The sequence below is a fragment of the Fistularia commersonii genome, chromosome 7 (assembly GCF_037954325.1).
Source record: "Fistularia commersonii isolate RoL2024-O1a breed Wild chromosome 7, RoL_Fcom_v1.0, whole genome shotgun sequence".
In the NCBI taxonomy this organism is placed as follows: domain Eukaryota; kingdom Metazoa; phylum Chordata; class Actinopteri; order Syngnathiformes; family Fistulariidae; genus Fistularia; species Fistularia commersonii.
Window position 1 is genome coordinate 7700376 of NC_141290.1, and position 16423 is coordinate 7716798.

The 16423-nt window shown below is 43.3% G+C and overlaps 3 protein-coding genes across 3 annotated transcripts; all 3 read right to left on the minus strand.

Moving 5' to 3' along the window:
- Window positions 1–1866: 1866 nt before the first annotated feature.
- Window positions 1867–6780, minus strand: bpgm (2,3-bisphosphoglycerate mutase). Its single transcript, XM_086149486.1, has 3 exons — window positions 6324–6780; window positions 4920–5551; window positions 1867–3113 (listed from the first exon to the last, which is right to left on the minus strand). The coding sequence occupies exons 2-3, from the start codon at window positions 5518–5520 to the stop codon at window positions 2938–2940; spliced, it is 777 nt and encodes a 258-aa protein (XP_086005612.1). The 5' UTR covers window positions 5521–5551; window positions 6324–6780; the 3' UTR covers window positions 1867–2937.
- An 82-nt stretch (window positions 6781–6862) lies between these two features.
- On the minus strand, window positions 6863–10987 carry tnni4b.3 (troponin I4b, tandem duplicate 3; the record flags this gene model as incomplete). Its single annotated transcript, XM_086148933.1, has 6 exons — window positions 6863–7136; window positions 7286–7413; window positions 9942–10115; window positions 10200–10289; window positions 10619–10750; window positions 10850–10987. Coding segments are annotated over 5 exons (621 nt in total), but the record flags the coding sequence as incomplete, so codon positions are not given.
- A 1572-nt stretch (window positions 10988–12559) lies between these two features.
- On the minus strand, window positions 12560–16221 carry LOC147232566 (troponin I, slow skeletal muscle-like). The gene is made up of 7 exons (XM_086149487.1): window positions 16064–16221; window positions 15734–15874; window positions 15591–15632; window positions 15213–15344; window positions 15034–15123; window positions 13612–13785; window positions 12560–13528 (listed from the first exon to the last, which is right to left on the minus strand). Exons 4-7 carry the CDS (start codon window positions 15315–15317, stop codon window positions 13439–13441), a joined length of 459 nt encoding a protein of 152 aa, XP_086005613.1. The 5' UTR covers window positions 15318–15344; window positions 15591–15632; window positions 15734–15874; window positions 16064–16221; the 3' UTR covers window positions 12560–13438.
- Between the last annotated feature and the right edge of the window lie 202 nt (window positions 16222–16423).

A 16423-nucleotide genomic window follows, 5' to 3' on the forward strand; every position in this document is an offset into this window, starting at 1 on the left:
TAATAATAATTTATCCTTTATTAATCCCTGCGGAGAAAATTTGTTCTCTGCAATTAACCCATCATAGATGAACCATAAGCAGAAGGCTGCCATTGACCATATATTTATATATATATTATATTCATATTTATTTATCTATTGACATTATAACTGTTATGCTGCTGTGAAAAAGGGATTTCCCCTGTGGTGAACGATAAAGTATATCTTATCTTATCTTACACCATTATAAGGCAGCTATTAGTGTAAAACTAAATGAAGATTTTCCCATCTCTCTTGTTTATTTTCACCTGTTAAGGCGGGAATAATAAACAAACTCGAAATTTACCAAGAAACATTTCTGAAATGTCAAAAAAAAAAACAAAAAAAACCTCAGTGACCAATATAGCCACCCTTCTTTTCAGTAGCAGTCACAAGCCTTCCATTCACGGGAAGTGAATGGACCATCATTTCTGGTCAGAATCAACTTTTTGTGCAGCTGCAAGCACAGCCTCCCAGACACTGTTCAGAAAGGTGTACCGCTTACCTTCACTGTAAAGTTCCTTCTTACAAAGGGCTCAAAATTCTCAATCGGGTTTAAGTCAGGTGAAGAAGGGGGTTGTGTCATAAGTTTTTCATCTTTTAGGCCTTTACTAGCCTTGAAGCCACGCAGTGGACTACGTTGATGCATGTGATGGAGTGTTGTCTTGCATAAAAATCAAGGTCTTCTTGAAAGACTCAATTTTCAACCCCGAAAAAAGGTCCAACTTGCCCATCTTTATTAATACCCGCCCATACCAGTACCTGACCTCCACCTTGCTGGCGTTTGAGTGGAAGTGGAGCTCAGTGTCCGTTACTGATCCAACCACGGGCCCGTCCATCTGCTCCATCAAGGGTCACTCTCATCTCATCAGTCCACAAAACCTTTGAAAAATCTGTCTTCAGATATTTCTCTGCCCATTGTTGACGTTTCAACCTATGTGTCTCGTTCAGAGGTGGTCGGGTTTCAGCCTTTCTTACCTTGACCACGGCTCTGAGAACTGAACACCTCGTACTTCTTGACACTCCAGGTAGGTTGCAGTTGTTGAATATGGCAGCGCTGGAGGATAATGGCTTCCTGGTAGCTTCATGTTTGATTCTTCTCAAATATTTGGCGGCTAATTTGCATCTTTTCATCTCGACAAATACACATGACCTGATAGACATTACATCCAATAAGCTTTCAAGTTTATATATCTTGGAGTTGGAAATGATGGATAAAATGATGATATGGTCAAAATAATCACTTGCCTAATAATTGTGCACGGTGTAGATGGAGGGATGGATGCACAAGCTGATCACATACACAAGCTGATCCAGAGGCACTTTCAAGCAGCTCTTGCAGGATGAAGAATGCCAACTCCGGAGCTTAATCTTAATTTTTCTTAATTTTGTTCACAACTGAAACCTCTTCACGCAACATCATGGAATGCATTCAAGGAGATATTCTAATTGCTCACTATTTCCACTCGTCTGGTTTGGCCAAAATTCAGGAATGGCTGCGATAATGGAGGGCCGCTCATCTTGGACCTTCTATGGCATGCAAGCAGGTTTCTGCTCCCTCCGCTTTATCCGCATCCAAACAACAAGAATGTTTGGACTCAGCAAATGAAACTCATTTAGCTTGTAGCAGCTTCGTAGCTTTTGCTGCTACTTCGTAATGGCCTTAACTTATAAATGGGATGACGGTGGTTTACTGGTTTAAATAATGAATATGTTTGACGGGATAACATGGCTAAGTGAAGATGAGTGGCTGTGAGCTGGCAGCAGCACGATGGTCTGACCGAAAAAAGCCCGAGAGGAAACCAACCATAGACTGTTACATAAAAGACCACGACAATTATACTTTGAGTAATAACCTTCATTATTGACACAGGAAATCCCAACATATCCGCTCGACTGTATTTGATAGTGCAGACTTGACAAAGCAATCGGTGAGGCGTGCAAACAGCGGAGAGGACATTCGTCTGGGAGGACGAAGGAAGATACAATTATAAAAAGGGGCTTTAAAAACATCCGTGTGAGGACCCGGTGATTTCTCTTCGGGGCTTTCACCAACGGATGAATGGGTGGGTCTAGGACGCCGTACTGTTTCACAGTTTTTCCGACTTCTGTCTTTTTCATAAGTAAAACAAAACAATACATGATACTACAGCAGCACGCGGGCAGAAAACAAACACAATGAGCAAAGTGTCGACAAACAGAACACGTGATCCAGTGAGGATGCCTGAACAGTAGCTCGCTGCATTTTCCCCAAACGCAAAAGTACAAAAACATTGAGTGCATACTTGTACACAAGTTCTAGTCTGGGTTCTAAAATTAAACCAAGCACAGAGCTTATTTTTCTTCTTGCAAAGTAGTAACGTCCCTCCAAAGGCAATTCAGCCAAAATACTATTAATGTTGTTCTTTAAACAGCCCTGATTTTCCCTCAAGTTGAAACAGACTCAAAACCAAATCCAGAAGCACTAATTAAAAAACATCGAAATAACTCTGAAGTGTCAACCATTCAGAAAACACTGCATTTTCTCTCCTTTTTCTTCCTCTGTATTTGAAAACGGATGTCGCATAGCAACTTTTTCTACACATTATCGTTTCTCTGCGAAGTTAACTTGATTAATTAGCAAATGAAGAACTTCCTGAGGGTCACAATAATCTAAATCAGGGATAAATAGCTCAAGACAGAAAAAAAATTCCTCAGTGAAAACACAATATGATACTAACCAGTGCCAAAACTATTACAGTACATTGCTGAGCTTCCCCAGTTTGAACTCCGACGTCTCTTCTGATCCAGGCCACTGGGACACTGGAGCTTGCATCTAAATTGCCCAGAACAACAATATGCCATGTTTATTTTCTAAAGAGTCTTTTTCGAAGAGATTGTTTTCCCTTTTACTTCAACAACGTTCATCGCGGAGAGCCTTTAGGTGCTTGGTTTGGCTTTTCCCTGATCCTCCACCTTTTTTATGGCCGCACTGATTTTAGCCTGGTCGCCCAACAGCTGCCGAGGTTTCACAGGTCTGAGGTTCGCATCCAGCTCCAGCAGGACGGGTATGCCTGTGGGTAAAGTGACGTTGGCTATGTCCCCATCCGATATACCTAGAGGAACGAGAGATAACAGTTTTTAATCAGGCATGAGAAGCTTTTCAGGCATACAGCAGAGTTCTACTGATGAGTATGTTGGCTGACAAGGCAACATTGCAATGTTCGATGCCACTCAGCTGTGAACAGGTATTAGACAATGATGTGATTTCTCTGTTATCTTTCAAACACCTTTATATTCAACACATTCATTTTAACCGTCCTGACATCGAACTCCAGACGGCCAAACAAGATGCCATAACTCCTCTCTTGCTTTGCAATATCGATAGGCTCTCATTTTTAAGCTTTGTACTTCACGACCCACGATCCAAAATAATCAAACTTCTACTATCACTGTCCAACTGTGAGAGGTGACCATTTCAACAGATGCCCTGCTGGTTTTACATTCAAATTTAAATTCCAAACACAGACTTTCAACATCAACCCAATTTTCAGTATGACTGAGATTCCGAGCATTGCAGCTCCGCCCCATCAGTGTGTGACGGAGTGTGTGTGTGAAAGTGTGACCACTTTGAAACCACGTGGTGTGAAACAATATACTGTTAGTGGAGTGCTTTTAGCCTTTAGTGTTTAATTCAAGTAATGCTTGTGTTGCTGCCAATGTTTCTACAGAATCGCTTTTGTTATCTTGTCCAGGACATTTGAATACAGCTAAAATAGTCAATCAGATGTAATACAATCAATGATATAGTCCATATATCACATGAGATCATTGGCATGATAGTGTACTAGTGGTGCAGGATGAGGATCACTGTCTACTGCATCAGAACCTTGACTTAAGAGTATCTCAACTTATGAATCTTCCAATTTACGAGGCAATGCGCCGTTGACTTTTTTTTTCCGTCGTGATGCGAGCTGAGATCTGAGTATTAAGCGAGCGGGATGAGCGTTCGACACCCGACGCGTCGGCTGCTGTACGTGAAGTGACGTTTAAAACGGTCAGAAGTGCCGCCCGCCACACAATTAAAATCATGGAAAAATATGAACGCAATGTGAGTGTTGTGGACCCGTCCATGACGAGATGGAGAGGTTGTTGTTGCTGAGATATTGTGTCAGTTAGCATCATCTGCAAGAAGGAACGACACCTTAAAGAAGATTTGGAGCAGCAGATAGAAGAGTCATTCAAAGCTGACCAGGGACAGTTTGATCATTTGAAAAGAGGAGCTGGGTTCAATCCTTCGCAAAAAGAAGTTTAGCCAAAAAGGGGAGCAAAGTGCGCAAGTTACATTTAGCAACACATTGTAGCATTAAGTGTGTAGCCGGTAAATTAAGTTAAGGGGTCAAGCACCAAATGAAAAAGGGAACTGCAATTATAAAAAACGGTTAATTTCTTTACATTCTTTTATTATGTCTTATCACTTTTTTATACATTGTTTATTATGTAAAAACAGTGGGAACAGATTAAGCGTTTCAGTTCATTTCAATGTAGAAACTTAATTTGTTATACCAGCAAATTGGGTTACGGGCTCAGTCACTGATCGTAAGTCAAGATATTACTGTATTTCAAAGTACTAACTTAAATGTACTATGAAACCACACTAGTTAAGTGTGACACTGCCGAGGGTCTGAAGCGTACTCCTTGAGGTAAGGAAGTCATCATGGATGTAACAGCAACGGGGAAATGAAACATAAACTCACTGGCCTTTCTGAGCAGGTTCAAGCTTCCATTTCTGGAACTGAAATTCACACCCGCCCGAAATCACTGACTCCGCAGACCAGAAAGAGCAACGGCCGTCGCTGTTACGGTCAAAAGAATATGTGACAAAGAGAGACACTGGCAGTGTGATGTTGAAAGCAGCGTACCTTCCAGGTGTTTGAGCAGGGCCCTGCAGCTGTTTCCATGGGCAGAGATGAGCACAGTGCGGCCTCTCTGTATCTCTGGCACTACTGTGCTATCCCAGTACGGCAGCAGTCTGTCCAACACCTCCTTCAGGCTCTCGGCTCTGGGGAGGTTCTCTTTCTTTACGTCACAAGTGGTGTACCTGCGGTCATTATAGATTTCTAGAAAGTAAGGGTGAGATTCGTCAATAGGGGGCGGGCTGATGTCATAGCCCCGTCTCCACAATTTCACCTTTTCCTCCCCGTGTTGAAGAGCCATCTCTGCTCGGTTCAGACCTATCAGGGCGCCGTAGTGGCGCTCATTCAGCCTCCAAGACTTCACCACGGGTACCCACTCCTGACCCATGGCCTCGAGTACCAACCAGGCCGTCTGGATGGAGCGGCTCAATATGGAGGTGAACACCATGTCAAACTTGTAGCCCTGTTCCTTCAGGAGTTTGCCACAGTCCTGGGCCTCCTTCACCCCATCTTCACTTAGCTTCTGGTCAACCCAGCTGCAGAATCGGTTCTCTTTATTCCAGTTCCCCTCCCCGTGCCTCAGCAGGAAAAGTTTGAATGCAGACATCTGCGGCGTCTGTAGCGGGCACCTGTGCACACTGAGAATGCAACATTTAACATACTGAACAAACTGGATGATTCAGGTAGTGGTTGATATTGATGTATTAACTAATGCAGAAGTGTGAAAAGAAAACAATTTCAGGTGGTGACCTTTAGATCAGCCCAATCTCAGGACCTCGGTGCTTATCTAAGTGCAAGAGCAGGGCAGTGAAAGGTTAGGGGTCATCGAGGCACTAAAGATGCACTGCTTCGCCCTTTTACAGAGCAGGTTATATTAAACTGAAAACTGTTTGATTAAAATTATAATACTGTTGCTAACTCTGGGATGAGCAGTGCTGTATGTTTGAGTTAAATTATAATATTGTTGCTAACGCTGGCATTAACAAGCGTGTTTGGATTTCAATTCTGAGGTTATCGCTAACTCTGGGATGAACAGATATATTAATTGATTTTAAATTATATCTTTGCTAACTCTGGGATAAACAGATGCGTTTGTTAAATGTAAATACATAATGACATTGTTGCCAACTCCGGGATGAACGAGATATTTTTGTTGTATTTATATAACAATACTGTTGCTTACTCTTGGATGAACAAGATATTTATGTTGTAATTAAATGTTAATATTGTTGCTAACGCCGGGATGGGCGGAGGTTGCTAGCCAGCCGAGCAGAACCCGGCAGTTCTTCAAACATGGTGGCCCGGTTCGAATCAAAGACCATTCAGCGCAGAAGAAAACCAAAGTATCGATGACAAGAAATGTCAGAATTGTTCGAGAAATATCAGGATAGAAGAGGAATTCCGTCTTACCCTATGTGGGTTTGTATCCCGCCGTGTGTGAGGCTGCTGCCGCAGCCGATACCGTTGACGGCGTTTGGGAGGCCATGTACGGCTTGTGAGACTCGCGTGAGTGACAGCTGCTTCGTCCAATCAGCTTCACGCTTAGCTCATATGGGCGGTGCCGTCGGGAGGGGTATCATGACCATATTTGGGAGCGCCTTAAAAAGCCCCGCCCTCGGAGCCGAGAAGAGGAGGACCGGGGAGAGCTGAGGTACTCACTTGCAGGGAAAGTATCATTAAAAAGCACAACGTACAGCCGATTCTTTCCAAAGTTTAAACCTGATATAATGTATTATCTTCTTCTTCGATCAAACTTTCTCCTCTGCATCTTCTTCGCTCACACCAGCTCACTTCCTATCCTCTCTGGTCTTCCTCCAGGCCTCCTGCACAGTAGTTCCAACTTCAGCATCCTTCCAGCCAGATCTCCACAACTGCTCTGCCGTGCATGTCCAAACCATCCCCCATAAACAATAAAATAAAATAAAATAAAATAAAATAAAATAAAATAAATAAATAATAAATAAAAATAAAATTAAAAAAACAGCTTCTGTGTGGCCACAGACCTCCCCGCCTTCTCACTGCCATATGCATGTTTATATTACTAATGTGTGAATCTCATCCGGCACGAAAAACAAACAAAAGAAAGCGACACATATTAGTTTTAGCCTTCATCTTTTATGTTTTTACACGTAAGAAAAGGGTCACGACTCGTACAGGAGATGTGCAGTGGGTTCAAATATTTCGCCCTCCCCATGGCTGGTATATTCAGGTCACAATGCATTTCTACAAGGACGGCAAAATTCATCCACTCAGTAAATACACATTTTTTTGTACATTACATCATTACATTGCATCATACAGATGACCTGGATTTGTTCGGCTGCTTTGCAGTCACGTTTACTAAAGTCGGACCGGGGGATCCCCAGCGTCACCTTTGGTTGCGTGGCCTCTGCAGAGACGTCTCATCGTGGCTCTACTGGCCGGCGTCGAACAGCTTCTTCCTACCCTCCATTCCGGACATGGCGTCCACGTTCTTACGCCAGTCGGTCACTTCCTCTTTCTACGGGGAGCAGAAATTCATACATCGTGAATAAAGCCATGGACGCAGATTTACTTAATGCATAATAATTGTGTGAATTTACAATCATGCCTGAAAATATTGATGTAACCAATCAAAATATAAATAGTATTATCAGATATTTAGGGTATTTATTGATTATTACAATCCCCTATTTACAATAAAAGCAACCCCTTGTGCCCCAGGTTGAAAAAATTTAAAGGGAGCCCTGCCTGGGAGGACTAATAGGCGTAAATATGCTTTGCTGTTTCTCTTGTACAAGAATGTGTTGTTAAAAAAAAAGCACAAAGCATTTGTCACTGGATGTTCTGAGTCATCCAAGGCATGGAGAATTCTTGTCTAAATCTTCTTGTCATGGCAGCTGGACTTGAATTTCTTCACTTGAAGATGTTACACCCCCATCCGAAAGGTTTCTTCAGTTCTAGCGGTTGTGAACGGTCAAGGTTATGGTGGTTAGTGGGATTACCTGGATGGGAATGTGAAAAGGTAACGCTCTACGAAAGACTAAAACCTGTCATGTCACATGAACTGAGGCTCATGTGGAAGTTACCAAGGGCTGGTTCTGGTGATGAATCTTTCCTGGTTGTTTGGAGGGTGCAGATGGTTCTGGTCCGTGTGTGCAAATTCATCTTCGTATTGATCCCAGTATGCCGTTGTACGATTGTGAAAGGTCGTGTCTGAAGCCCCCTCCTCTGTTCAGAGATGGTTTTCATCTTTGACTCCTCTCTAGAACCATCTGTCTTCTCTGGCCAGAATACCTCATCACATCATCACAATCCTCAGTGCAAGTGACAGTGTACACCGCATTCTCCATCCATTGCCTGGGTAATTTGTCCCGGGGGTGCACTGGTCTTTGTCTGATTTGTGTTGTGGGGTTTGAAATGCACTGGCATTTGTTGAACACGCTTCTGATTTTCTCAGAAACACCAGCGACACACAGAATGATGATGTTCTTTTGTTTGTTATTGTCGTCCTCCTGTTCTATGTTTCTGGTGGTTTCTGATTTGGAGAACCTTTGGTTGTACCTACAACATGTTGTGGGTACAGCCCTGAGCCCTGAGATCCTGTGGCTACCCTAATCATGGGATCCAAAAGGTTTCACTGGACGCATTTAGCCGAGCTAAGCTGCAAAAAGCGCTCACGGGTGCCGCCGGTTTTAAGCGGCCATCAGTTTTCTTTCACAAGCAGACAAAAGGTCCTTAAAACAAGTGTAGCCCCTTCGAAGAAACGGCACAGGCAGGACACACTGGATCAGGGGTCGACAACCTCAAACACTCATTTGGACCCGTTTGCCCACAGTAAAGGAGACACGGGGAGCCACACAACCCTTTTGAAATTTAAAATGAATTAACACGGCATATAACGTTATATAAATATATTTTTTTGCCTTTATGCTATGTATCCAAATGCACTGCGGAGAGTAAGTTAGGAATTCCGCTGTAAAGGGAAACACCACTGTGCATGTGACAATAAACGCTTTGAATGTAAAAACAAAATGTGTTGCAATGAACAATCGCAGAGAAATTACATTTCTGCATGCAACAAAACATTTCGAACTCCCTTTGGTTGAAGGTTACTTTTAAGAAAACATTCAATGTCTATTTGAGTCCTTGTATTTATGGAAAAAAGCCAAACTTAAATCGCCCACCGGCGGCAAACCGGAAATGCCGTCCTCTCTCTTTTATTGGCGTGTGCAGTCGTTTATTAAGAGCAACATAGATATTTTATCAAGATGGTACGAGATCGCCATAATCTGAAAAACTAAAAATACACTTTAAAAATGAACAAAGTAAAATAAAATACATTTTAATGGAATACTCCATTATTTCCTAAAGCCACAAGGAAGCGCATCAGACGGATCTAAGAGCCGCGGGTTCCCGACCGCTGCACTCAATGCTCTGCAAGGATGTTAACCCGCTACTGCTGAAGAAGCATCTGATGACAAAAGACCAGCACCGGCACAATCACGGTGGAAGCCGACAGCGAGCCCATAGGCCTACAGTGAACAGACGATGCCGAAAAGTTGAGCTTGCAACGGACGCTCTCTCTGTTAGCATAGCAATGCGGTTGTGGCACACAAACAGGCAACTCTGGCAAACTCTTTGTTCGTCTTCATTTTGCAGCTTGTTTTGCATTCTCCTTCTCGCTCACGTCTCTCTCGGGTCCAAATAGGAAGGGTTGCACGGATGACGAGCTTTTGTAATGTACGTTAAAATCAACATGACCGAGTCCAGGTCAACCGCATGACATCACTACCCAGAGAGCGTTGCAATGTAAACAATAATGGCGGCCTATACAAACTAAGATATGTTGGGAGATTTTATTATCGTTTATATGTAGCTGGTACAACTATTGGGCCAATGGGACACTAATGTTTTGGTAACCAGAGGTATCTCTTTGAGCTTAAGCTCGTAAATCAGTGAAACTCCCATTAATATGTGTTCATCATGTACCTCATATCCCGAGCGCTGCAGGAAAATGCATGTAAAAGGACAACGTGCGTTTCTTACCTTCTCCTCCTCCTTCTTTACTGTCTTCAAGTTGGCCTTGAAATCCACCGACTCTTTGACCTTGCACCCCAGCAGAGCTCCCAGCATGGCGTCGGCGGACACTCGCACCCTTCTGAGGTTCGGTCTCTTCATCTTGCCCTTCAGCTCAAATATCTTCTGAGATAGATCCTGCACCTTTTTCCCCGACGTGCATCAAAGTGGAGATAAAACATTTGCGTGCACTTTTTAACACTGATGCCTGTGATGAATGTTACTTACCTCTATATCGTTCTTGGACACCTTCAAAGCAATGTCGTATCGCTCTTCGTCAACAACGTCAATCTTTTGGTGGAGCTCTTTGCAAAGATTCTGTTGAATAATCGATTGTTTTCCAATCAATGTGCACTTACAATGGCATTTTCAATATCAATGTCGGTTCATTTGTGTATGTGAGGATGGGATACGTTATAATGCACGTTATGATATAATACGTCTGGAGACATGGACGTCGGTAGAAGATATGAATGTCTATATTTTTTGTTGGATCCAAATCGATGTGGTGAAGGCCCTGGACGATCAAAACATCTCTGCTGGTCCAGGAAAAAACCCTCAAACTTTCCTGATTCGCCAGGCCAAGCTGTTTCTCCACAGTATTTCATGTAAAATAGTCTCTGTTCAAGGATTGGTCTTCAACGTACCTGTAGATCCTGCATAGACATGCCTGACATCTGGAGCTGTGGGACTTTCTCATTGAGGATTCTCTCTCTCTCCTCTTTTTTGTTTTGTTTATCATTCTCCAGCAGCGTTATGGCCTTCTTTAGGAGTTTGGTCTAGTGGGACACGAGAAAACATACCAGCAGTCAGTCCGAGAAAAGATGAGTCTTCTGAGTCTTTGAAAGCCCAGAACCCAGGAGTCACATCGAAATCACCTTCAGGAAAAGTCTGCGAGATGCCGTGATCTTGGGCTTGGCTTTCTGAAAAAGAAGATGGTGGACATTTTCAGTGAAGCTTCTGAAAACCTTACAAACAACAGGCGTCCAAATCAGCCGGATCAACGACGGACGACTTTACGAATCAGACTCAGAGGCAGGTGAAGAGACCCCACACCTCCGGGAGATACCTATCCGGTCATCTACACCTCAAACAGAGAAGACCTCAACGTGGAGGAAGAAGATCTTCTGCATTAACTTGTTAGAGCGACATCGACTCACCGCAGGTCTGGAAGGCATCAGAGAGAGGGGGAGAGGGAAATGGCGCATTAAAGTTTGGACATGTTTTCTAAATTAACATTTATTTCACAAGATGTTGTGGAGCTGAGATGGAGCAAAGGTGTGGATGTCAGGGAAGTGGAGTTGTGGTGGAACTGGGGTGCAGGTGAGGTGTTTGCAAGGTGGAGCCGTGGTGATGGACTTACGCCTCAGACATGTCTAAGCTTGTTTTCTTTGTGACTCTAGAAGGACAGAGAACAGGACAAACATCTGAACGAAGAACCTTCAGTTCACATGAGATCAGGCAAGGGTCTGACCTGGGTTAGAACCAGGGACCGGGTTCAGATTAGGGACCAGATTCAGACCAGAGTTAGACCAGGGATGGGGATACAGACAAGTGACCGGGGTCAGAACAGCAACTAGGGTTAGTCCAGGGACCAGGTTCAGCCCAGGGTTAGACCAGGGATCATTTTAGACCAGGGACCAGGATCAGACCAGCAACTAGGGTCAGACCACAAAGCAGGATTAGACCATGTACCAGGTTCAGACCAGGGACCAGATACAGACGAGGGTAAGACAAGGGTTAAACCAGAGTAAGCCTCGGGACAGGTTCCAAACTAAGGTCAGGCAAGGGTCAGACCAGGGACCAGGCTCAGACCAGGGACCAAGGTTAGACCAGGTCTTGGATGATAGATGTATAGAACAGATCCACTGTATAGAACGTAAAATTTTGTCCTGAACGTTCTAGAATACCTCCTTGGTTCTCAACTCCAGCCCCGAGAAGGTGCTCCAAAGTAAGACCTCCACTAACGAGCCCAACCCAGTTATTGATAAGAGTGTCATCTAAGAAGCAGACATTTCCTTTCCCCTGATTATTGATAATTGACTAATTTCCCATTAACATGGATCTGCTGAGGAAGAACAACATCGTCCTGGTTTTGCTTCCAGCCTATTATCTGGAAGGAGGAGTCCTTACCTCGTCCACTGGATGCCAAGTGCCGGGAAGACGTCTCCAGAGTGAGGAAGAGGAGGCAGGAGGCTTGGGATATATAGAACCCTCTGCTCCTGTGAGTGGCTCTCAAAAATAGCCCCCCCCCCCCCCTTCCGTCCTCGCCATTCTCACGTGCGTAAAGCGTCAAAGGTCTCCGCCGGGACGCCGCACCTGCTACCCCGACTCTTTGTGGAGGGGGAGTGGGGTTTGTCAGAGTAGGGGATGAAATGGTCAAACCCCCCTCCGGTAAAAGTGACCTTGGATTTCCACCTTTTCTATATTGTTTACTTTAAATTTCATAGGTTTCTGAGGGTCCAAAGGTAGCCGGTGACGTCACGGCGGTTATGATGTGTTGACAAGCTGCGGACCCCCAAAGCCCCCAAACAGAACCCCCCCCCGCCCTTCAGGGCCCAAACAGACCCACGCCTTTCAGGGCCCAAACAAACCCCTCGGTGGAAAAGGATCTGCTGCCATCACATGGCTGCAAGGAGACGCCGCTCTTCTCCCAGCAGGACGAGCACTGTGTCTGAATCTAGTTTCCTTAGCTTACCTTAACTAAACTTACCATGAATTCCGGACAGTAGAGCGCACCTATATATAGGCAGCATCTACTAATTTTTAAAAGAAAAAAAAAAATTGTGAGATTCCAACGCAGCAAGATCTTACAGGAAAGATTTTTTTTTGAAAAAGTTTAATTATATAAACGACGATAACATCTACAACTACCGGTGCGTCACGCAAATGCTTTTTTTTTTTTTTTTTTTTTTTAAGAAAGATGCCTAACTGGCTGTAATAATTTATCTGTATATATATTCATAACTGCACAATATTTCATAACAGCTACATGTACAATATTTTTTCATACTCTTGTGCACTCCTTAGCTTTCATTTGTTGCTTAAGGCACTTTATAGTTTATCTATATTTCTTATTCTCCCTTTTTTTTCTTATTTCTTACTGTTTATACAATTTTTCTACTATTATTTATTATTATTCTATTTTTCTTGTAACTCTGGCCCGACAATTTCCTTCAGGATAAATAAAGTTGTTCTTATTCTTATTCTTCTTAACTTACAGTGCAGAGATGAGTGGGATGGGTCGGACGGATGGAATCGGGAAAGACTCAGCGGGAGAGCATGTTAGAAGTTAACAAGATGAATTCAGGCTGAGATAGTTTGAACATGCGCAAAGGTATAAACAAGGATTTAATCTGGTTTCATTTCGAACATTTTATTACGACTCTCCCGCCTGAGACGCCCTGATGTACACGAGGGATATATTATCAGAGTCACTGCATGGAAGGATGATTGTTAATGGCTTCTCAGTTTCCAGAGGCATCAAACAGCTTCTTCCTGCCTTCCATGCCAGACATGGCCTCCACGTTCTTGCGCCAATCAGTCACCTCCTCCTTCTGTTGGAAGCACAAAATGAACAAACTCCCACGATAAGGGGGAGGATTGCATTCTACTGCTCCACGGGGGAACGGGATATTACCTTCTCCTCCTCCTTCTTGACAGTTTTGAGGTTGGCCTTGAAGTCAAAGCACTCCTTGTGTCTGGAGCCCAGGAGGACGCTCAGCATGGCCTCGGCTGAGATCCTGACTCTCTTGAGTGTCGGCTTCTTGAACTTACTCTGCAGCTCAGTGATCTTCAGAGTCATGGTTTCTATCTGGATGACGTGGAGCAAAGGAAGAGATGTTGTGAAATCCTCCATCATGCATACATACATCGTCCATTATCACCCTGCATAGGAGTTGACCAATGCATTCCTATCGTGTATTAAACTTCCTCATGTGTTAGGGTCGCCACCGACCCGTTTTAGTTTTTAAATGCATAAAATAATCACTTGAAGTTTTTTTATTGCATCGAGGCTTCTTGACTTTGTCAGGAACCTTGATTTCAACAAAATTCAACAAAAACATTTTTTTTCACTGCATTATAAAATGCTCTAGTTGAAATGATGTCCTTTGTCAGTTTCGACCCGGGTATAAAAATTAGATTACAAAGCAATAATTAGAGCCAAAATTGAAATCTTAAATGCATTGTCAGCCAACACAATGACAACCAACTCCTCCCCCACTCATGTGAGCTTCTGGGGATGCTCATTTGTCCAGGATTGCTGCAAAAAAAACAAAAATGAGCATGTCCAGACACGTCAGACACGTATTTATATTATTCTCTTGAGGTTAATTTTTCTGTTTTTATATTGAAATCGAGAGGTTATACTAATAATAAAAAGGCCCAGAGAACCACAACAAACATTTTTAAACCCGATATTTTCATGGATAAGGAAGCCTAACAAGGTAACCAAGAGATGAGAAAAAGAATTGGAATTTAAGTTTTTATTTTTAGTGTATTTTAAAGCTGATTTAAGACAAGGGTCAAAACCGACCCGTTAACACCGGGGATGCTACCAGAAAGCTAACACAGGAGGAAGGTTAATTAATATCATATATTCAAACTCATTACTTTCATATATTTATACTCACAACAATCATATATCTATTACTGTCACGTGCGCATACTTAATACTATCATACATTCACACTCATTACTATCCTTTCTTCATTGCTATCATATATTTATACTCACTGCTATCATAAATTCATATTATTACTGTCACATATGCGTATTTATTACGATCATATTCCTTACTGTCGTACATTCATACTCATTGCTCATATATTTATATTTATCACTTTCTCATATTTATGTTCGTTACTTCTTCACTATTTTTGTAGCCCGTTCATATTTATAGTTCTGTGTTTTGAGGACAATATAGTCATCCTAGGCGTAAAACTAGTAGCCTGTAGTTTCATAACAAACACCAATTTCACCCCCCAGCCCCAAAACGTACAACCCATTGAGTTCACCCTTGCAGCTCCTACAACAGTGACTGCATGGAAGATCGCCCCACCTTCACATCGTTCGTCGACACCTTGACGCCGACATCGTAGCGTTCCTCGTCCGCCACTTCGATCTTGTGATGCAAGTCTTTGCACAGATCCTGTTTGGGAAAAAGAAGGGCCAGGCGCACGTGTTGCGTTAAAGCGTCACCTGCCGGACGACAACTACATAGCAAACCAAAATTAATACCTGGAGCTCCTGCAAAGACAGACCAGAGAAGTCCAACGGAGGAACTCTCACGGCCAGAGCAGCTTCTTTCTCCAAATTTTGCTGCTCCTTGTGCTCTTGCAGCATCCGGGTGGCAACCGCCAACAGCCGTATCTCGAAACATCACATTAAAATCTGTATTTCATCGGAATATCACGATGTGTGATCCATTAATAAATCTCTGTCTGGGATTCTCTGACAATCTGACTCCACAATAACGCCGTGCCATCATTCGTATATACAACCATTGAAGATGGAAAGTCCATGTCTGTATTCCGGGTTATAATTTCCACACTGTTTTGTTGTCACAAGCTTATCTTATCTTAGCTTAGCTTAGCTTACTAATAAAGAATGACCTACCTTCAAGCCAAGCCTCCGTGAGGACGAAATTTTTGATTTTCTCTAGAAATAAAGAGCCAGACAAAGACATTATGCACAATGCCGTATTGACAAATCCATTCATTTGACCTAAAACAATCACAAAAACAATGATTTGTACTTACCGGTCTGTGGAAGCGTTGATACCAGAGAGAAAGCACACGTTAACATGGCGGTGTTAAAAATGAATACTGTCTCATTTTATTGCGTTTTTTTAATTTTTAAACGCAAAACTCACGTGTCGGCCATGCTTTAAAATCCTTGGACTGTAAATCCGCGAAGGAAAAGAGGGGAAAATAACAGAGACGTGCATGAAAAACACGCCGTCACGCGGTTCTTTATAAAGTACGTGAAGGTACGAGGCATTGCTGAGAAGACAGGGTTTCACGGGGCTTCAAGCGGATGTTGATCAGGACTCTCCAGCGACATAATTACAAAACAGGGTTGTTCCATACCTGTTTGAAGAGGAGAAGCTCCTTCTGGTGCACCTGGAAATGGACGAGCAGAGAAAAGCACAGACTCTGAGAGGTGAGGGGTATGACAATAAGGTTTTTATTGTCTACGTGGCACGCAAGGGGCCCACTAAAATAGTTTGCAGGGTCCATTTCCCGGCGGAGACGTTTACTGGTGTGCGTGTATCATCGCCAGAAATTCAGGCAGGAAAAGGGGGGCAATAAAATTTCATTTATAGGCTCGGACATCGAGGTGTGCGCGAGGGCCGGCCCGGCAACACCTGTTGACCGAAGGCATCTGGAAGAGTGACCGCTGGCGTTCCGGGTCAGTGTCAAAACCCTTGGTTTTAAGTGCATGAAGTT